Source organism: Pieris rapae, chromosome 13, assembly GCF_905147795.1.
Source record: "Pieris rapae chromosome 13, ilPieRapa1.1, whole genome shotgun sequence".
Lineage (NCBI taxonomy): Eukaryota > Metazoa > Arthropoda > Insecta > Lepidoptera > Pieridae > Pieris > Pieris rapae.
The window spans coordinates 3,194,345-3,211,390 of NC_059521.1; the positions used below are offsets into that span (position 1 = coordinate 3,194,345).

The following is a 17,046-nucleotide window of genomic DNA, read 5'->3' on the forward strand; positions in this document are numbered from 1 at the left end:
GAGGAAGTGCTCAACATATTAAAACAAAAAGTTTAGAAATTGTACTTTATTGCACGAGATTAAAATGTTTACAACTTTTGGAATAATTATACATTTCTAGAAGCATTTATTCCTTCTTCTTACGTGGACGGAAGCAGCAGACATCACTAGTGTCTAGCATGTTATTGTCCGGTGTACCCTTTACGCGAGATTCGGTATACTTGGCGTGGGTTTCTGGAGCTAAGCTGTAGGCCTTGACTGGAGGGTCATTCTTCATTGACTCCATATATTTCAACTAAAAAAATGCTTTAATTAGATTTATTTGTCTCTAATATGGGTGACGGATAAAAAACAGAAGTAGTGTATTCAATAATTCTTAAACTTTTCCACCTTCTTATCCTACTCATTTTCTAGACACTATATTATATTATAGATCAGTGTTGGTCTAGAGCAGTGATGACAATATACGGCCCGCAGACAAACTCCGGCCTGCGAAAGTCCAACTCCATCATGGATAGGTGAATGACGATGAAGAAAAAGCAGATCAGAAATTTATAATTTTATGCTTTAACATACACAATTTTTTATAATTCTCTATTTCTTTTTATTTCTTTCTATGTGCGCATTCATTTTATATTTGCTTGTTTTAGACCAAAAAAGTCGACGGCGTGCGTCAGTCACGGCTAGGCTTATCATCTACTTGCCTATTAGATATATTACAAATGATCATGTAAAAGATACAGAAATCTGAGGCCCTGATCTAAAAAGGTTGTGCGCCACTGATATATTATTTATTTTATATTATATATCTTGTTTCATGAGCTTGAGGTCACACCGATCCCACTCGACCGATTTTTACAAAGTTTTAAATATCATTAACAATATTTTACAGGAAAACGTCACTCTAGACTCTAGATAAACGCTTCCTAAACTGCATACACCAACAAGATTTTTTTAAATTAATTATATTAAATTGGTTGTTTTAATAATTAATAGTGGTAACTTTTTGATAAGAAAAAGAAGATATAGCGCTTATTAACACTTCTAATATCATTATGACAAGGCTTTATTCGAAATATGATATCATTTTATCATGAAATTTAAAAGTTATTTATACAATCTTTAACAAATTAAATACAATAGGAGTTTGAGACAAAGTAACTTTACAATAGGCTTAACCCACTACAGTCAAAGGAATTTGTATGAAAATGACATTAGCCCACGCTCTGTCCCAGGACCGTTTTCCATACAAATGCGTTTGGCGTTAGTGAATCACGACTATCGCAAAGTGAATTTGCCTCAAACCCCAGTTACGTAAAGCATACGGGTCTTTATTAGGTATAATTCGTATTTCAAGACACAATTCCGTCTGAACCGCTGGGAAATATGCTAAATGTCAAACTTCAATCAGAAGAAATGACAGCTCATAAAACTAGGTTTAATTTTGACGTACATTAGAATATGGAATTAGTGAATATGCATGTCATATGCAACTTATTAAATTAGTAATTTACGTATAATGTGTATAATGAGCTTTGTAAAAACGAGATTTTGACATTATGTATTGTTATATCATTTCACTAAATTATTTTTCCCGCAAAAAGCGACAGTCGCTTTGTACAGACTATTGCAAAATATGCTTGAAATCGAAAGATGAATTTCTTTCAACTCATATCACAGTTGATATTTTATCATCCCACACAAATCTTCTCAATATGTAGTTAATAAAGTAACAAGAACCTTTCAAGTTAACTGTGAAATAATACTTACTAATGCAGCATATTTATCCTCACTAATAGCAAATTCGGGTTTGCCTAACTGAGGAAGTGACAAAAAGCGCTCCAAAAATGGCCAAATAGTATAATCCACCAAGCCAGGTTTATCACCACCTAAGAATGTAGTGCCTCTAGATTCCACTTCCTTTTGCAGAACTTCTAGCCCACGGTGGTATGTCTCTAACGACTCTGATGTCAGAGCTTGGGCGTTAAATGCTGCAGTATAATATGCTGAGTGAGCCTGAAAATTTGTTTTATATAAATCTACTTTTAAAGAAACTAGATGTGCACTGTAATTTTATCTGTAACAATTTGCGTGTAGTAAGTTTTTACACAGCCTTACTCAATAAATAGACTAGACATATTTATTATTTGGTATGTAATGATTATCAAATTAAAAAATCTCAGGGATGTGACGTGGACATGACTGGATCAGAGACATTTTGAACAGGACTGTACGTTTTTTCTAATTACGATATCCAGTGTCCCCAAAACTAAAAAACAGGTTCTAAGAGTTTCATTCTTTTTTGAAATCTTCACCAGCTATAAAACAAATTTGTTCAGAAGAACCCGAAAAGTTTAGTAAGTTGGTCTTCTGCTCACAAACTTACTAAACTTTTTGGGTACACCTATATTTTGTGATTTGTAACTTTTAATACAACTTGTTCTAAATAAATAACTTTAAAAGTTTGTTTGTTGTATATAAAAATATTTGAGACCTAAATTAAATTAATGTGCCGTTCTGAGTCAAACAATTATCTAGATTATACTAAAAGTTCTTGAGGAATAAAGTTCTTGTATAATCTCTGTATTGATTTAACTTTTTATCAGAGATGTTTACCAATAGAAGTATAGTTAAATAAGATTTGTTATCATTTCATTCAATAAACATTAAATTGATAACAAAAATATATGATATCCCTTGGTAAAATTGCTAAGTATGACATTTTAATTCATATTATATTTTATCTCTCATTGATAACACCAAAGCACTATCGACACAAAGAGATTGCGCAAGTCATACTGGCAATGTTCAACAATATCCAGAATGATATAAATCAGACAAAGATTTGATAAGAATGGTTTCTTTATAAAAAAATATTTTGAAGAACACAACAGTGTTTCAAGAACACCAATAAATTAAGTGATCCTGTCCTATAAACGGTAAAAGGTACACAGTAGATCGAAACCAACCATATAATAGAGAAAACCATACTTACACTAGATAGAAGCTCAACAACTATCTTGTCATGTGCCCGTTGCAGAGGGTCTGAAGATTGTAGAGGTGGCTCAGGATATTTCTCATCAAGATAGGCATTAATAATGCTGCTGTCAAATATAGCTTTACCTTCTTCATATTCCAAAATTGGCACTGTACCTAAACCCAAAAATATATTGTATTAAAATCTAAGTATTTGTCTGATTCATAAACTTAAGGGTAGTGTTTACATTTATAAAAACTACTACTTTTAGTTAGAATATAAATCTATTCAAATTTTTTTGAGAGGAAAGTTTAGCATATTTGTAACTCTAAAACTATTGGACTGATTGTAATTAATATTTTACCATGAGAAAAATGGGGTTATAAAACATATAATATAGCATTAAATCAATATTAATGTGTATAAGTGGTTTACACTACTATATTCTAGTATTACCTTTAGGATTAAAGCTGAAAATCCATTCTGGTTTGTTATCCAGATCGATATGAACTAAATCATACTGTAACTTTTTGGCATTTAAAACCAAGATACTTCGTTCTGCATAGGGACAAAATCTCATAGCAAATAACCGTAATTTACCATTGTACGGTGGCAGGGCATCTCCTGTGTAAGCAAATAATACGTATATAGAAATGTATTAAGCATAAAATATTAAATCTAATGTATTATTAGCAAAGTATACCTAACAAAAGTTTTCCGTAAAGGAAATACAGATCAATATTATATCCACATATTCATAACATTATTTAACTTAAAGCTAATATAAATTATATTGTAAAACAATGTTACCTTTCTTTAAGTGTTTCTCCGACATTGTGTAACAAAGAATATAATTAATTAAACCAGTGAAATAAACTTTAACGACTGATTATTTTTAATTTGGAATCAGCCTAAATTTCATACGACATTTAAAAGTTTAAAACTTCAAAAGGTAGAATGACTGCAGAGTGCAGACTGACTCTATGGAACGTGATATTAACCTCTCAGTTGGCACTCTATACACTTTCATCGCTTTGCCTTTTTATAATCTTTCGATCCTTCATTTCAAATATATCACACACACAAATTTATAGATAAGCTTACTAAAAATATATTTTTAAGTGACACAGCAATATATAGAGATGTAATACAGTGAAATGGGTGATTTATTATCTCTTTGCGTTTGCATATTTAGTGATCGACGTTTATAAGTATACATTATGTTACCTCAATAATAAATGATTTTGAATTTGAATTAGACTAACAACATAAATATATAATACACGTTGAGCTATCTATATCGATTATCGATGTGAAGAATTACTTTATTGTAGTCGACGCATTCTAAACTGAGTCGTTAGCCAAGAAATGTTAGTGACAGGAGAGACGTAATGCTAGAGACATTTTTTTTAAATCTTTGTGTATAGAAATAAAATTTAAATGTATACTTACACAGGAAGCTCATTTCAGCTTAACTAGTACGTATGTGAATGAGTATGTGATTGAGTAATATTGTTTCAGATAAAACTACAGTGCACAGCTAGTTTAATAAATGTAGCATAATATTATACTGCAGCATTTACCGCTCAAGCTCAAACTTCAGAGTCGTTAGAGACATACCACTGTGGGTGATTCCTATTAATACTTAACATAATTTAGCATATCGATCGTACCTATTCCGTTACCGATATTCACCTCTACAATTCGTACGCACATCACTACATCTCCCATAAAACCTGTAAGTGCGAGCGAGACAGATAATTATGATTTAGGACCCTGAAGCCTCAGTTCATAAGGCGTCAACTAAAGTAGATTAATAAGTCATGTGCAACGGTTAAAAAATAATTTTGTTCAAATAAAATTAATTGCAGCTCCCTACTAGAAAAGTTGTCCTTCCTCGTTCCTACCTACAAAACTCGTAGTCGTGCTTTGTTTCACGTTCCTCAAATCAATACTAATTATGCTAAAAACTCAGTTTTGTATCGCGATGCCCTGACATACAATGACCACTATTTGGGCCTTGACGTGTTTAGGATATCGCGGAATGTGGTTAAAAAATGTATTAAGAATATTCATAGCGCAAAATCACACACATCATGAGCACACCCCACATACACACCATCACGTACATACCCACACTTTTACATCATCACACAACACAACTAATTTCAGCTTAGTTAAATAAATTAAATCACAATTAGTCAAATGTATTAAATAATTTTTGTTTGTTTGTTCCCTTTTATAAATCTTTTTATTGTTAAATGTATCATGTATTCCATCTGTGTCTATATTCTCAGTGTATTTGTATGTAATTATGTATAATTTATGTTAGCTGTAGGAGTACTAACTAAATAAATAAATAATTAAAGCGTTTACACACTCGTCCTGCCCATTTCCCTGCTCACTACGCCTGAATGTCAATGCATATGCAGAATTAGTCGTATATGTAATGTTTGTCTTTTGACAGCGGATATAATAATCTTTAGTCCATGTCTTTTATTCTGAATGTAATAAATATATGTATCTGTGATCCCAATTCTAAAAATGAAATACGAATGTCATATTGACACTTAAAAGTTTTTTACTGTAAACAAAATAAAAAAAATATTTATAAAATGAAAACATAACTGTTGGTCTGTTTTTAAAATGGGAGAATCTTATTTCAATTTAAAACGCCAACTGGAAGAGCTTGGTTATAAGAACACATTACCAGTAGATGCAGTTAATTTAGTAGAATGTTTATTAGGCGACTTATTACAGACGACTAGAAGTTTACAGCATTACATGAACATTTCCAAAGAAGCATTGTTACAGCGTGATTCATTGTTAACACAATTAGAACCTTATAAATGTGACAATACTAAGCTTATCCAAGAGAACAATCAACTACATCATGATATTATTAATATGAAAGAGGAACATTTAAAATCAATGCGAGAAAATAAAAAAAAATTGAAGTCACTCACAGAAGAGTTAATTAGAAAGGAAAACTTAGTAAGCAAATTACAACATGATGTAAGAGATTTGAGTTTAAGAGGATTATGCACTGAAACATTAAGTAGCCGGAATCGCAGTAAAAGAAAAGATGCCGGAGATAATGCTGTCTATAAAAGTTGTATTTGCAACAATAAGAATATTAATTTAGATAAAGAAAATATGACGGAAACATTTAGCACTATTCAGTCTCTACAAGAAAAAATAGACTCCTATAATGATGAAATAATCCTTCTTAAAAAACAAGTGGAACATAGAGATAATGAAATCATTAGATTAAAATTACTTCTGGAGGGTGGTAGACCCATTGCTGCAATTACAAAAGATTTTTGTAGTGATAAACCAGAAAACAAAATTCTACATTTAACCAAACAAGTTAAAGAATTAGATATTTGTAATGAATTGTTAAAGAAGGAACTTGAAAAGAGCCTTGAGAAACAACATGAAGCAATGCAGAGAGCTTTAGATCTAGCTGATAAAAACAAAACCCTCAAAGATGAGTTACATAATATGGATTTGTTGGCATTAAAAGTAGAAGATGATTGTAATAAAAGACTTGCAGAGTTAACTAATGAAATTGCATTTCTGCAAACAAAAGTTGAAAACTTAAATACCAAAAATTTTATTTTAGAAAGAGACTTAACAAGCTTTCAGGAAAAGGATTCATTGAAATACACAAAGCATATGAGTGAAAATGAAAAAAGCATATTACAGAAAGAAATAACAGATTTAATGGATTTAAATAGAAGTTTGCAAGAAAAAATATTGTGTTTATCTAAAACTAATCAATTTCACCAAGACAAACTTGCTAAAAATAATAGTGAAAGTCCAAAATGTCTATCTAAAGGTGACCTCCAAAAAGTACTGGAAGATGAAAGGAGGAAATATGAGAAATATATTACAGATGTACAAGAAAAGCTCAATGAAACTATTAACTTATTCAACTGCCAACTAAAAGATGAAAAAACTTCCAGTCTTCAATCAAATAATGCTTTTATAAAAGACCTACATATCAAACTATGTGAAAGTGAACAAAAAGTTTTGATGTTGAAGAAAGAGAATGATGATCTCAAAAAAGTAAAACTCCAGCAAGAAGATGGTAACATAAATAATTTTAAAGATATAATAAAACATTTAAATTTAGAAAATACTGAACTTTCCAAAGAAAACATATTATTGAGCCAACAACTAAGCCAGTACAAAGCTAGCAAATTTGAAGGCTTTGAAAACAATAATTACTTAAGTGAGGAAAACAGCAGGTTACAGGATAAGATATGTGGACTGACAAAAGACATTGATGAATCAAGAATGGAAACTCATAAATATAAAGCCCTATATAAAGAGTTATTAGATTCTTGTGATAAACTTAAAAGAGATTTAATTTTTAAGCAAAAACAATTAGAGCAAATACAAGAAGAAAATTGTTCTTATAAAATAACTAATAGAACAGGCAAAGCATCAAGCGACAGACATAGAGAAGAGTATTATACTTTGAAAGAGCAGGTAAAAAAACTACAAAGTGAATTAATTAAAGAAAAAACTTTAGCTAGTCAAATAAAAAACATACAGCTGGAAACTGAAAGGAGTACAACTGAATCACAGAATGAACTGTTAAGCACTCAAAAAAAACTTAGTATAGCAAAAGATACAATTGAAAGCTTAGAGAAGAAATGTAAAGACTATCAAGCAGAGTTGTGTGTGCTTAAGAATGATAAATCAAACCTCATTGAAAATATAAGATTATTTGATAAAGAACGTGATAAACTTGTAATTGAGCTGGATCACAAGGCAGAAAATACAAATATGTTGGAGCAAAAGTTAAAATCTCAATTACATGACATTAGTAAATTAGAAAATGAAGTTTCAGATTTGAAGCGTAAGTTAAATATGAATAAAATTTCTGAGCATAAAATAGCCGATTTTGAATCACAAATAGCATTCTTGAATGGTGAGATTCTGAGATTAACGCAACAGTTTGATACAGCTGTGATAGAAAATAAACATATGCAAAATAGTTTAGCTGATGCAAATGGAGCTCTTAAGCTTACTAGAATTGAATTAGATAAATCAAGAAAAGAAGTTGATGATTTAAAACAACAACTGCAGCATTATGTTGCTGAAATTAGAAGAATTGAAGAATTACTGTCTCATAAAGAGGCAGAACGTTCAGATATGCTAGAACATTTTGCCAGCCTATCTGTTGAAGCAAATATTTTAGAAAATACAAATCATTCTCTTGAGAGTGAGTCAGCCTCAAAATCCATTAAATTGCAATCATATATTTCAAAAATACAAGGTCTGGAAGAAAAAGTAATTGACAAGGATAGAGAGATTGATAGCCAATCGGCTTGCATTACATCTTTAAAATGTAAAATAAGTTCCTTAGAACAAGAACTTAAATTGATTAGTGAAGAAAAATCTGTCTTAGAACAAAATGTAGAATACCTAAAGAAAATTTGTCGTAATTTAAAAAGTGATCAAAAAAATACAAGGATGGATGATGTAGATTCTGAATTGAAGCTTTATGAAAATAGAATAAAAAGTTTATCTAATGCTAAATGTAAACTGGAGTCTGAAAAAAAAGTGTTAGCTGAAAAAGTTTTAACAACTGAGAATTTATTATCTAATGCAAGAAGAGAAATTATAGAATTAAAACTGACTTTACAAGATGCCACTTCTGAAACAAAATCATTGCAGGAGCGTGTCAGTGTATTTAGTAGAAGGGAGTCTGATATAAATGAGGTAATTATTTGTATTTAAAAGATAATATACTACTCTAGTTATAAATTAAATATGTTATTTTTTTGGTTTCAGAATCCTTTTCAAAGAGAAGAATTAGCACTACCTCTCATGCTGGATGATACTCTTCATGAAAATAGTAATGAGGATGATGACAGTACACATTTTGATGACATTCAAAATAAATATTGCACTAGACATGGAAGCATATTATAGTTAAAACTTCATAATATAAAATATATGTTAATAGAAAGTCTGTTGTTTATTGCTTTTTTAAATCTTATATAAAATAAGGATCATTCTGTCAATTTTAAATTATAAACAATACATATCTATTGGTTAAAAAACAATTGCTACAACAGATATTTTTATAAAACTTTATTTGCTTATTTATCAAAGTTCATACATCACCATTATAAATTATATAATTACATATATTACAATGTGAATATCTATAATTCCTATTAATTTAGCTTTATCCATGTTACAAAAGTTAATAGAAACAGTTGAGAAAGAGAATATAGTACATATGTCTGTTATAATATTATCATATAATCTCTAAAAGCTATTTGGGTCAAATATGATTTAAGTACAAATAGTCAGGAGAGTTACAAATTTAGTATAAAATTTACATATCTTGGTTAATCGGTGGGAATACAATTACTAGACCAGTGATCAAGGATATTTCATTTGCTTATGGAATGCTATACATCTTGTAAAAAAGGAATGAAATGAGTTTTTTACACTAGACAATGCAAAGGTATATAATATACTTATGTTCATGGTCACTATAATGTACTATACAGTTTAATAACACACTAAGTATTTATTATAGTCACAATTAATGAGTATTTATTCTACCACACCATATAATATGAATATGCTAATTATACTGGAACATACTAATTAGCACCATTCCTCTTTAAATTTACTACAAAAGAATAATTTTATTTATAATTGACATAGCTTAAATGTACATACAAAGTTATGAATGATTACTACAATGTAGCTAATATTCTAGTGAAACCAATTCCTGCCCCTAAAATTGTCTGTCCGATTCCCCAAATCATTGCATGTATTGGTGGCATAGTTAAATTAGCTGCCCTATAGATGAAGGCAATAGCTGCACTACTTGCAACCCCTGAGGTAACTGGGCTCATTACTCCCATCACTATTAGAAGCACAGGGAAGAATTTTCCATATTTATGTTTTCTTAATGTTCCGAACGCAACTAACGCAGCACACGTGTGGACAAAAACAGAGGAGCACAAGGACCAAAGAAACACAGGATACCACATCTCACCAAAAGTATCTAAAGGGTCAATTGGAGTCAATCTTAATATATCCACAAATGAATCGAATTCTGATACTCTGAATTCCGACAACATGTCATACATGTTGCCTTATAAATTCTGATGCATAAAGGCATCGGGATAGTTGTTGTCCTCATAAAAATATTACTTCAATAAAATTATCCAGACACAAAACATGGCATATCTATGTTAATAAAGCAAATATGATTTTGATTGTCGACTATGATCTGCATCATTATTGGTAATTAACACATTTGAGTCAAATAATTCTTAACAGTTGCTAAATCATAGTTTTTTTACGAAATAAAATATGTTTTCGACATTTGCAGATATCAAAATAAATTTTTAATAATTGTAAATTGTTCAGCTTTTCAATTTTGACTTTTCCAGTATATGTCACAGATTACATATTATTTATCAAGCTGCCTTATCGGGGCAGGATCTATCCCGACGACTGGTATTCTTTTATCTTGAATGAGTTTACACACACACACCATATATATATATATATATATATATATATACATACATTAGTATATAGAATACTAATAATAATTCTAGAAAAATAAACACTCTTCACTAATACACTAGCAGTTTTTAATATAGAGCCAGTGTATACAACGAGCAGATCTAATAGTATTATCTATGGACATTGGAGCATCTTGAAGTTAGGGAAATGTTAGCAAATTGCATGAACATTATACTTCTATTGATTGTTTAAAAATACTATACTATTCGTTTATTTTGAATTGGCATATCAGCGTAAGGGCTCAAATTATTGTTCTAGCAAACATATTGAAACGACACAATTCCCATGTGAGTATAACTCTACTTTTATTAGATATATATTTCAAAGCCACTCGCGTGAAGTAAGCAGTTTAACAATATTATGTCAAGAATCAAGTCAAATGTACATTGTACATCTACATTCTACAATTAATGTACATGTGAATTGCTAACCTCCACATTTTCATTTATTATATTATATAAATATTTGTGATTAATATTATAATAGTAACGCGATTTAATATATAAGAATGGGTAAAGTGCGGTCTGCACCGGGTGCGCCCCGGAAAGAGGGTTTTAACAAGTCTGGGCATTCTATGAATCCTGAACGGCCCACCGAAGGCTTAAAAGGTGTTGGAAAACCACGTACAAAAGGTACTATTAAAAGGCTTCAAATGTATAGAAATTTTAAAGCTAAGAGGGACAAAACAGGAAAGATATTGACCCCGGCGCCGTTTCAAGGCTGGTTACCTTCGGGTACTCAAGCTCGAGTTGAACCTAATCAGAAGTGGTTTGGTAATTCCAGAGTTATTACACAGAATGCATTACAAAAGTTTCAAGATGAATTTGGGGCAGCAGTTAAAAATCCCTATCAGGTTGTAATGAAGCCTACAAATTTGCCCATAACTTTATTAAATGAGAAAGCTAAACATGCTCGAGTACATTTACTAGACACAGAAGGGTTTGATAAAACATTTGGACCAAAGAAACAAAGGAAGCGTGTTAATCTTAAATTTAGTGATTTACAAACTCTTTCTCAAGCAGTTGAAGAAAATGCAGAAAAGTATGATGAAAGTAAAGATGTAGACAGAGTTCGTGAAGACACTGGCATAAAGGATGGTCAGAGAGAATGGATTTTTGGTGCTGGAATGAGTAGACGGATTTGGAATGAATTATATAAAGTTATTGATTCCTCAGATGTATTATTACAAGTGCTTGATGCTCGTGATCCAATGGGTACAAGAAGCCCATATGTGGAAAAGTTCCTTCGAGAAGAGAAGCCACATAAACACCTTATATTTATTTTAAACAAGGTAGATTTAGTACCTAATTGGGTAACTCAAAGATGGGTAGCTATATTAAGTGCAGAATATCCCACACTAGCCTTTCATGCATCTATGACACATCCATTTGGTAAAGGGTCACTTATAAATTTATTGCGTCAATTTGCCAAGTTGCATATTGATAAGAAACAAATAAGTGTAGGACTTATTGGTTATCCCAATGTTGGTAAATCTTCTGTGATCAATACATTAAGAGCCAAGAAAGTGTGCAAAGTCGCTCCTATTGCTGGAGAAACCAAAGTCTGGCAATATATTACATTGATGAGAAAGATATATTTGATTGATTGTCCCGGTATTGTTTATCCTTCTGCTGAAACTGACACTGAGAAGGTCTTAAAAGGTGTGGTTAGAGTTGAATTAGTTCAAAATCCTGAAGATTATATAGAAGAAGTTGTTAAAAGAGTACGTAAAGAATACATGGTCAAAACCTATAAAGTTGATGGATGGGAAACATCAACAGAATTCTTAGAAAAACTTGCTGCAAGGACTGGAAAACTGTTAAAAAAAGGTGAGCCTGATATTAGCTCAGTGGCGAAAATGGTTCTTAATGATTGGCAACGGGGAAAGCTACCATTTTATGTTGCACCTGAAGGATTTGAAGTGCCTCTATCAAAACATAATAAAGAAATTGACAATGAAATTAAAGATACTGCTACTACAGAAAAAGAAGAAGAGAACACTAGCGATGCACCAAATACAGAAACAAATGATGTTGCAGAAACACAGGTTTTAACAGTTAATAAACTAGTAATAGCTCAAGATTTTGCAAAGATTAGAGTTGGGTTACAATTTGACAATGAAGATGATGTTAAACCATTAGATTATGTGGAAATTCCGGAAGAGCTTAAAGGCATTGATGAACAAAACAATACTGGAGATATTGATAAAAGCAATATTGATGACTCATTGAATGATGATAAATCTGCCAATAATAATGGAAATGATAGTGACTCTGATATTAGTAGTTTCTATAGTAATGATGAAATAGATTGTAGTGATGTTGAGGACTACCTGACACATGATGCAGAAACTGTTAAAGAAATTAAAAAACAGAAGATTCAGGCTGCTAGTGGTACATTTACTATTGAAGAAATTCTTCCGAGTGGAAAGAAACGCAAGGCTACTGATGATAAAGAAGCTAAAGCTAAAATGACAGCAAAACAAAGAAGAGCTTTAGAGAGAGCTCAGAAGCGTACTAAAACAGGAAGTAACTTCTATGAAGTATCTAATGTTAAGAATAGGAACAGAAATAAAAAGAGACCCTAATTATATGCTATCTACTGTGTGGAAATGTAATAAACAGTTGTTTTTTCCATGATTGTTTTCATTTATGTTTATTGTTATAATCTTGGTATGTTGTTGGGCCAAACCCAGAAAGGTTGAAATTCCTTAATTATTTTTATAAATTACCTATTTTAGTTAAATCTTACTGTTGGAATTGCTAAAAATATTAGTAAGCCTATTTTAGCACCTATCTGATTTTTATTGACTAATAAGTTTTCTTTATCACTGAAATTTTTGAAACAAATTATTAATTTTATGTTGAATGTGCTTGAATTTATTGCAATTTTTTCTTTATTGTGTTTAAAAAAAAGAGAAGCTACTTGAAAAGTTTTATTTTGTTTTACTAGAAATTAAAGCCTGAAAACTTGCCAGCTAAGCCAAGGCTCTGTGGCTTGCCACAGATATAGTTCTGTATTATGTGAAGTATACCATCTAAGGTAGGGTATGTAGAATAAATGTTAAATAATAATAATTTTCAAATTATTATTTTAGAATGTCATCTGAAAGTGAAAGTGATGATGACTATGTACCAGTAGAACAAGAAAAACTGTCAGAAGAGGAATCAGCTGACGAGGAGACAGAACAACAATATGACAATGAAGTTGAAACAAGTAGTAAAAAGCGGAAACGTTCCGAACCGCGTAAAGGAAATAAGAGATCAAAAGTTATAGAACAAAAGAGTGACGATGAAACTAATGCACCTGAAACTAACATTGCTGAGCCTGAAGAAGAGAAAAAAAGAGAAGAAGATCTATGGGCGCAGTTTCTAGAAGGTACAGACTCTAAACCAAAATCTAAAACAGAAGAAATTGTTACCCAGCCAGAAAAAGTTCAAAAAGATAGTAAAGCGAGTAAAAAAAGTGAAACAACCAGTTCTCAATCGGATAAAGAACGAGAAAAGCGAATTTTTGAATTTGCAGGTGAAACAATTGTAGTCGAAAATAATGTAATAAAGGAAAGAGTAAAGACAGCGGAGAAACCAGCTTCAGGTACGCATTTGAGATAATTTGTACTGTTTACGTTTTAGTTTTTAATTTTGTATATGTAAACATATATTTTATTTACTCCCAGTAATTTCGAACACATCTTGAGGTAACCTCGTTTGTCGAGACACACGTCTTTGATTATCCTGCGCGACGGCTTATCACTTATTTCAAACATAAACATAAAAAAAACAGGAAATAGATACAGAAATACTCAAATTATAAGGAAAAACCTGTTTTTCCTATTTGAGTAATCAAACTTCATTATTCCTTTGAAGTACTCTATAAGTCATTATTTGGATTAACGTGTGTTGTTGACAAATTTTATAAATTACAAGTTTGCATGGAGGTTAAGATAAAAGCGACGGCATCCAAGGCATCACAATCATAAACCCCTAATCGCGTTCTCGATTTTCTCATTCTTCGCAATTTAAATTTAAATTGAGAATCGGTATATCAAATTAATCACGGCTAAGCGTGTTCCATAAAGACTATGACGGATAAACTAATTCATTATTAAAATAATAAAAACGTTCCTTATCTGTAGTATTAAAGCTATTTTACACCTCGAGATGAAAGATTTTTTTTTTATAGAACATGGGGAAAACGGGCCTCAGCCTCCTGACCTAATGTTAAGTGATACCGCTGCCCATGGACACTCTCGATGCTGGAGGGCTCGCGAATGCGCATAAAAGGTTAAATACCTATTTTAATGGTCAAATAAATTAAATTTCAGTATTGAACGTCAGTCCAGCCACCAAAGCGAGAAGTTCAGGTGGTCTGTCCAGTATTGTTGGACAACTGAATAAGAAGAACAAACTCTCTACTCTGGAAAAGTCTAAATTGGATTGGAATACATATAAGAGAGAGGAGGGAATCGAAGAGGAAATCACAAGTCATAATAAAGGAAAATCTGGGTATGTTATATGTGGTAAAGTAATATTATTTAAGCGGAATAGGAGTTGCAAAAATAATGTTATTTTTGAAATTCTAATTTTAATGCATTCCAAATGAACTGATTTTTATAGATATAGTTTAAATTAATTCCGATCTAGAGTCATGTAAGCTGGTCCTAGTCTTTAATATAATATATTATATATAATAACTGTAATCAATGAAATTCGGTAATAATTTTAGTTGAATTATGGTGAAATGAAGTAATTGTATTTCTATTCATGTCTATGATAACGAAAGCCTTTTGTTGAACTTTATCTAATTTAACTTTATTTAACCAATTTCTGTAAAGTTGCATATAATAGATCATTTTACGAAAAATAAGGTCATAAAGAAGTTTCGCTTCTTACGTGTGTGTGCATTAGTACACACATATTTTTATACTGAGAAGTTCAACGTTAACATTCACATAAAATATTTCATTACAAAACTGGTTTTCTAATGCACTAAATGCTAATTATTCACTGCTTTTTATGTTATATGTGATCATATACAAGCTAGAAAAACTACTAAAAATTGTTTCGAACTGTCACGAAATAATTATAATCTTTTAAGATCTGTGGCTTGCGCGTCTGTCATTTACTAATGAACTTTTATTTCTTGTGCGCATTTAAGAGGTACTGGTACCGGGATAGAAATTGTTAGGCATGCGATAGACCTAAATAGTCGACATCGTTGAGGCATAGAAGGCTGATCACCTAGTAGGAAAAAGAGAAAGAGAAATCAGAGGCTAAGATCATGCAGCATTTATAATTAAGAAATACCTCATAACCTTTTAATTAACTATATATGTTTTCCCGTAGGTACTTGGATCGGCAAGACTTCTTAAGCAGAGCAGACGTTAGACAGTATGAGATCGAACGGGACTTGCGCATGAGTCGACGTAGTAACCGATAAGAGATTACAGACATATACCTATATTGATACTCTGAAATTTAAAAATAAAGTGATTTTGCTTATTTTGATGTGTTTTATTGAAGAGTTGTATTTTTACATTCTAACAGGCTTTTTTTTAGTTATTTATTGGTCTCCATATAACAGTTTTTTTCGATATTAACATAAAAATAAAAGCGTACATCACTAGTTAACATAATATGAATAAAATAAACTAAAATATTGTTGCTAGGTATGGGATCGGATAGAAAACGTCCGTCAAGATCTCTTGATGGGTTTAAAAAGTCAAAGAGGGTTAATTTCACTTAAAAAACACATAAGAATAAGAGATGCCACACCTAGACAGGTCATTCTATATATTATAGATATAGGCTATATATATATATATATATTCTATATATTATATAGCCTAAAATACGGGTCTCCTGAAATTTTTATCCGGTGACCAGGCTTCCTCTGAAACGCCCTGCTAAATGTATCGGCTTTAAATCTTATATTTACGTAAATTTCAACTGTCTAGTATGTGATAGAAGCCCTATTTAACCGTAGATTAAAAAAAACCAGGTTACTTTCACCTGGAAACTAACCTGGAAAATATTTCCTCCTGGCTAAAAGGAGTCAGATGTCCCTTACACCCAAGGTGACACTGTACAAAGCCTGCATGCGACCATGTAAGACCTAGACTAGCCTATATCGCATTGGGCCCTTTCCCATATTCATCGGCTTCAGGCGCTGCAGTCACGATTCATGAGCTTCAGAGCGCCCTTCTACGTGAGGAAAGTCGATCTCCACCAGGATTCGGAGCTCTCTAGCTCAATGGATGAAGTTGGCGTCCACACGTAAATCTGATCTAAAAGAGAAAAAAAGAGGCTAAACATCATTGAGACAGACATCGAAGTGGTAATCGTATTGTTTGTTGCAAATATGGGTGAAAATAAGCAAATATTATTAAATTCATCCATTGCAGTATATTGCGCATCGCAAGTAAGTAAGTAGTAGTAAGTAGGTGTCGCTAAAGTGTTATCTATATAAATGAATTATATGACGTAGCTGAACTTTTAATAATAAAGTGATAAACT

The 17,046-nt window shown here is 31.5% G+C and overlaps 4 protein-coding genes across 4 annotated transcripts; 2 read left to right on the forward strand and 2 right to left on the reverse strand.

The window, feature by feature from the left end:
* Positions 1-31: 31 nt before the first annotated feature.
* On the reverse strand, positions 32-3,995 carry LOC110991776 (pyrimidodiazepine synthase). Its single transcript, XM_022257264.2, has 5 exons — positions 3,767-3,995; positions 3,413-3,580; positions 2,975-3,132; positions 1,750-1,995; positions 32-274 (listed from the first exon to the last, which is right to left on the reverse strand). Exons 1-5 carry the CDS (start codon positions 3,789-3,791, stop codon positions 107-109), a joined length of 765 nt encoding a protein of 254 aa, XP_022112956.1. The 5' UTR covers positions 3,792-3,995; the 3' UTR covers positions 32-106.
* Positions 3,996-5,540: 1,545 nt separating this feature from the next.
* LOC110991780 (centrosomal protein of 135 kDa) lies at positions 5,541-8,932 on the forward strand. The gene is made up of 2 exons (XM_022257269.2): positions 5,541-8,692; positions 8,765-8,932. Exons 1-2 carry the CDS (start codon positions 5,603-5,605, stop codon positions 8,903-8,905), a joined length of 3,231 nt encoding a protein of 1,076 aa, XP_022112961.2. The 5' UTR covers positions 5,541-5,602; the 3' UTR covers positions 8,906-8,932.
* Positions 8,933-9,061: 129 nt separating this feature from the next.
* LOC110991770 (transmembrane protein 170A) lies at positions 9,062-10,433 on the reverse strand. The gene has a single exon (XM_022257257.2). It carries the CDS (start codon positions 10,084-10,086, stop codon positions 9,688-9,690), a length of 399 nt encoding a protein of 132 aa, XP_022112949.1. The 5' UTR covers positions 10,087-10,433; the 3' UTR covers positions 9,062-9,687.
* Positions 10,434-10,905: 472 nt separating this feature from the next.
* On the forward strand, positions 10,906-16,033 carry LOC110991772 (nucleolar GTP-binding protein 2). The gene is made up of 4 exons (XM_022257260.2): positions 10,906-13,082; positions 13,630-14,125; positions 14,856-15,036; positions 15,877-16,033. Exons 1-4 carry the CDS (start codon positions 11,040-11,042, stop codon positions 15,968-15,970), a joined length of 2,814 nt encoding a protein of 937 aa, XP_022112952.2. The 5' UTR covers positions 10,906-11,039; the 3' UTR covers positions 15,971-16,033.
* Positions 16,034-17,046: the final 1,013 nt, after the last annotated feature.